The 5,025-nt window shown below is 46.9% G+C and overlaps 2 protein-coding genes across 3 annotated transcripts in view; one reads left to right on the forward strand and one right to left on the reverse strand.

Annotated features, from left to right (window-relative positions):
* rrbp1b (ribosome binding protein 1b) overlaps positions 1-5,025 on the reverse strand; it is an 18,797-nt gene that overhangs the window by 6,894 nt on the left and 6,878 nt on the right. For both annotated transcript variants that reach the window (XM_046047244.1, XM_046047243.1), the window contains 7 exons: positions 4,502-4,620; positions 3,895-4,048; positions 3,646-3,742; positions 3,200-3,279; positions 1,614-1,651; positions 1,423-1,518; positions 1,167-1,209 (listed from right to left, as the gene is read on the reverse strand). In XM_046047244.1, the coding sequence (XP_045903200.1) occupies positions 1,167-1,209; positions 1,423-1,518; positions 1,614-1,651; positions 3,200-3,279; positions 3,646-3,742; positions 3,895-4,048; positions 4,502-4,620 (627 nt within the window). The remainder of the gene's footprint in view (positions 1-1,166; positions 1,210-1,422; positions 1,519-1,613; positions 1,652-3,199; positions 3,280-3,645; positions 3,743-3,894; positions 4,049-4,501; positions 4,621-5,025) is intronic.
* LOC123969671 (protein PET117 homolog, mitochondrial) overlaps positions 3,155-5,025 on the forward strand; it is a 17,475-nt gene continuing 15,604 nt past the window's right edge. Inside the window, exons 1-2 of the mRNA XM_046047290.1 lie at positions 3,155-3,284; positions 3,872-4,094. The gene's annotated coding sequence lies outside the window, so the exon portion shown is untranslated. The remainder of the gene's footprint in view (positions 3,285-3,871; positions 4,095-5,025) is intronic.

Below are 5,025 nucleotides of genomic sequence, written 5' to 3' on the forward strand. Positions count from 1 at the left end.
AATCTAGTGTATGCGGTCCAATGCAGTGAGGAATGCACAGACCTGTATATTGGGGAGACTAAACAACCACGACACAAACGCATGGCTCAACACAGAAGGGCCAACTCCTCAGGTCAAGACTCTGCAGTCTACTTACATCTGAAGGACAGAGGACACTCGTTTGAGGACCACCAGGTGCACATTTTAGACAGAGAAGATGGATGGTTTGAAAGAGGTGTCAAGGAAGCATCTACACCAGGGTGGAGAAGCCGTCATTGAACAGGGGAGGGGGTCTACGCCACCACTTATCCCCCACTTACAATGCTGTCCTTTCATCACTTCCCAGGAAACTCAACAAACGTAACCTATTGGCCTCAGGTGAAGATACCAACGATGGTCGTTCAGTCTCGGCCACAGGTGAAGATACCAACGATGGTCGTTCAGTCTTGGCCTCAGGTGAAGATACCAACGATGGTCGTTCAGTCTCGGCCTCAGGTGAAGATACCAACGATGGTCGTTCAGTCTTGGCCTAAGGTGAAGATACCAACGATGGTCGTTCAGTCTCGGCCACAGGTGAAGATACCAACGATGGTCGTTCAGTCTTGGCCTAAGGTGAAGATACCAACGATGGTCGTTCAGTCTCGGCCACAGGTGAAGATACCAACGATGGTCGTTCAGTCTCGGCCTCAGGTAGTCTTAACGACTGTAACGACTGTCGTCACAGCAACCAGGAACACTAACGAACCGGCGGTATCGATGACCCGGGCCAACGACCCCACTGAGGTTAAATAGCTGAGTTTCCCTGCCAGTCAGTCAGAACTGAAGAGGGACGAAACGTCTTCTAGTATCTTCAACCAAGTCCAGTTGCCCTTGACTTTAACCTTCGTTGGATACCCCAACACTGGGTAGAAGATATCTCCAACTCCGAATTACAAGCTGGCGGCTAACTAATTTTTCCCACTCAGCTGCTTGTAATCACACTTTAAACGCTATGACGAAGGCACTTTAGCTTCTTTAAATACAGAGCATCTCTCTGACTACAGCTCCATGTACACCAGCAGCAGGGATGTTAAGAACATTAGATTTGTTTATAAAAACCACTCAAAGCCTCTGAACGTTACGAGCAGGGAAACTGTGGATCTTTAGTTTCAGACATGATGATATTTGTTCTGTGAATTGAAACGTACGTCTTTCTGCGTCGGATCACCGGCTGCTTCCTCTTCTGTCGCTCTGCGGACACAAAGAAACAAAAGCGTCACCTCAAACAGAATCTGAGCAGAATGCGTCAGAGCTGCAGTTCATCCAACGTCCACCAGGTGCCGCTGCGATCACACTCTGTGTCGAAGTGAATGGAAACCTCCAACTTCTTTCACAAAGTCGGGGTTTTGAAAAATATACTTTGAGGAGATTTTAAATATGTTTCGTGCTTCTTGTGTTTCTGACCTCTGCGACTGTGATGATGTCAGCAGCTGTAGCTCCTCCCTCAGCTGAGTGAGCTCCGCCTCCAGAGCGACGACCTGCTCGTCTCTGCGCTGCACGCTAACAGGAAGTCACACAGGATGTCAAACTACAGTCCGTCACACTTCTACAACATCTTCACTCAGTATTATTACTGTTTCAGCAAAGCTTCGTACCAGATCTTCAGCTGCTCCACGTCAGACGATCCGTCCGCCTGCAGACACAAAGACAGGAAATAAGCTTTTCAGTCTCTTCAGGATTTCACCGTGTCGTGATTGCGACTATTAACAAAAATTCTACACATCGTGAACCGTGAATTCAGCGACCGAATTTCGACCAATCACCGCAACTGTTCTACAAATCTGACCTCTCAGCTCTGTTTCCTGCAACACCTCAGAAAACTCACGTCCTTGTTTAGCAGACGTGCGACACCAACGTCTCACAATTACCTACAACAGTAACAGCAAAGGGCCGTGAAGACCAGGATCCAGGTCTTCTTTAGCAAAGTGGGGAAACTGTTCTGCAGAACGTGCAGCGTCGTGGTCGAACATAAAGGAAACCGTCTCCTGTCAGAAACACATGGAGGATGTCAATATGCAGGGTCAGGCCCACCAAGTCCTGGAGGGGCTGTTTAATGATTCAACTACAATTCTAAAGTTCACTTATTCCCACAATTTCATCGCCCCAAACCATTGTAACGTTCATCGCAATTTCTTTTAGAAAAGCTGCTGCAAAATCACTAAAGGGGCCGCAAGATCCTGGAGGGACTGATTCTTCTTGGTCCTGCTAGCATACAACTGCCGCGAAGTTATGTTCAATGCGACACAACGTTTGAACCTTCCTCAGAATGTAAAGACAGATAAGCGGTATGAAAACCTTCCAGCTGTGTTTTCCTCTGCTGTTGTTGGTGCAGCGGTCTGTGTGACGGCGGGAGCAGAGGGCTCTGTGGGCGGGCGGCTGGCCGGCCTCGACGGAGGTGATACGAAAAAAAACAGGTGCAACATTTCTACAATGGAAAACCAAACAAATGCGAGGAGAGTTGAGCTGGTACCGTGCGGTGGAAAAGGGGCTTTAGATGCAATAATAACGGCCACATAGATAACAAGTTCATTTGCATAAATGTAAATATGTCTTTATACCAGACACGTGAGAGCACAGCAGCTCTGAGGCCGAGACACTGCAGTGCTTTGAGCTAACGTCAGCATGCTAACATGCTAACAATGACAAAACTAACATTTTTTTCTTCCCGCTTTTACTGCGTGTTATTTGATTGATGTGCTTTATTGCCTTTGCTCTTGTGAAAGCAGTTTGTAACATTGTTTTGAAAAGTGTTATTATTATATTATTAACATACTGATGTTTAGCAGGTATAACGTTCATGTTAGATTAGCGCGTTAGCATGCTAAGATTAGCGTAATTAGCAGTAAACATAGCGTACAGCTAAGGCTGATGGGAATGTCATCTGTTCTGCAGGTTTTTGGTCATAAACCAAAGTGTTGCACACATGTTGACCTGATGATATAATATATTGAATATTTCTCTATTTTTGAATGCTCCGTCAGGATTTAATTGTCCTCTATTCTATTATTCTGTTGATCACACTCAGTTTGGACCAAAGCGATGGACCCTGACGCACCAAACAGACACTGGCTGGAAAACTGCACAAGAATTCAGAGTTAAATGTCATCACATTTAATTAAACATCAGCAACTTCTGTGGCTATCAGCAGTGAAAGGGGTCATGAAAAGTGTCAGGACGTTACCTGGACTGCAGCCTGGTTCTCCAGCTGGACCTTGATCTCCTGCAGCTCAGCCTCCCTGGACACCAGCGCCCCCTGCAGCTCTGAGGTACGAACAGCAGAAAAACCAGCAGCGTCGTGTCATTGACTGTTGCTAAGAAGGTTACTGAAGTTCAGGTACATTTGGACGTGGTGGAACCACGGAGAGCAATGTGCTGGAGGAATGTTTTAGTTCCTGTGATAATTCCTGGACGTAGATACAGTTCCTCTGACTATTTGGTGGAAAAGGCTGTAATTCGATGTGCGATACACTCTGCCAGCTTTGTGTTAGCTTAAATCACGGGCAGTGAAAGTAAATATGGAGTACAATAGACTTATTCGGGCACAAACAGAACCCCGTACAGCTCACAGCTTGGCACACACGTCTGCTCTCGTTTCTACAGTAGTGGTTAGCATTAGTTAGCACTGACCGCTAACAGCAGCAGCTTCCTGCTGCGACATTTTCAGCTCGGAACACACTTCCTCCAGTCGCCGCTGCAGAGCGCGCTCGGTGTCTGCGTGGACCAGCTGCACAGACAGACAGAAAACACGGATCGCTTCCTGTTAGCAACACTCTTATGGTGGTTGTTAAGATAAAGACGTTCTGTGGAAAGAAGTAAGAAACTACAGATGAAGCTGATAAGTTTTTCTTTTCAGGACAACAGTTCGGTATTTCTGACCTGGGCTCGGGCCAGTTCTTGTTGGGCCGCCGCCATCTTGGCCTCCAGGCTCTTCCTGCGCTCCTCGTCCGCACGCAGAGCGTCGGTTCGCTCGGTCAACTCCCGACCCAGACGGACACAGTCCTGCCTGAGACGGGCCAGCTCCGCATTCTGCCTGCGGGGAGGATTAGGGTTAGGCCGACACACATATGGACAGTCAGGTAACTGTCTCTCTGGCGCTGATGTTTGTCTTATTGTCTTATTAAGCAAGCGGCGTTTCCTGGTCATAATAACAACTTTGATTTTGGCATAAATGCTATTTATAAGTCAGAAACTGATAACTTACCGAATATAAATTGACCGCTTAGGTTAGGTACGCAGCGGGGTAAAGTTAGAGGTTGATCTTTGGAGAACATGTTAGATAAATCCAAGGAAGGTTAAAAATCAAGGGCGACTAGACTTGGTTGAAGATACCTGAAGACGTTTCGTCCCTCATCCAAGAGACTTTTTCAGTTCTGACTGACCGGTCCATGTGCCTTTGATTTTTAACCTTCCTTAGATAACTATGACCTGGATGACTGAGAACCTTCACAGGCCTCTGCAGCTCATGGGTACTTGTGTGTGTTACCTGCTCTCGGCCTGGCTGGTTGCCTGGTTCAGGGCGTCTCGGAGGATGGAGTTCTCCTGCTGCAGTCGGGCCAGCTGAGCATTGGGGCCGTTCTCCAGCTGTTCCTGCAGACTCCCGATCTGTTCCGGTTTAACAGCCAGTTAGCTCTAACAACTTGTTAGCCATAACAAGATGGTCTTAAAACTTATAGGAAGGCCCACCGTAATGCCAGAGCAGCGTACTACTCGTCATTAATAGAGGAAAATAGGAACAACCCCAGGTTTCTTTTCAGCACTGTAGCCAGGCTGACAGAGAGTCACAGCTCTATTGAGCCAAGTATTCCCATAGCTCTCAGTAGTTACGACTTCATGAGCTTCTTTAATGATAAAATTCTAGCTATTAGAGACAAAATTCACCAAGACCTGCCCTCAACTGGCACCGACTTATCTCTAAACTCAGGAACCTTAGAAACAGCTGTAGAACCAGATATATGTTTAGACTGTTTTGCTTCCCTCAATCTTTACCAACTAACTTCAATAATTTCT

The sequence above is a fragment of the Micropterus dolomieu genome, linkage group LG04 (assembly GCF_021292245.1).
Source record: "Micropterus dolomieu isolate WLL.071019.BEF.003 ecotype Adirondacks linkage group LG04, ASM2129224v1, whole genome shotgun sequence".
In the NCBI taxonomy this organism is placed as follows: domain Eukaryota; kingdom Metazoa; phylum Chordata; class Actinopteri; order Centrarchiformes; family Centrarchidae; genus Micropterus; species Micropterus dolomieu.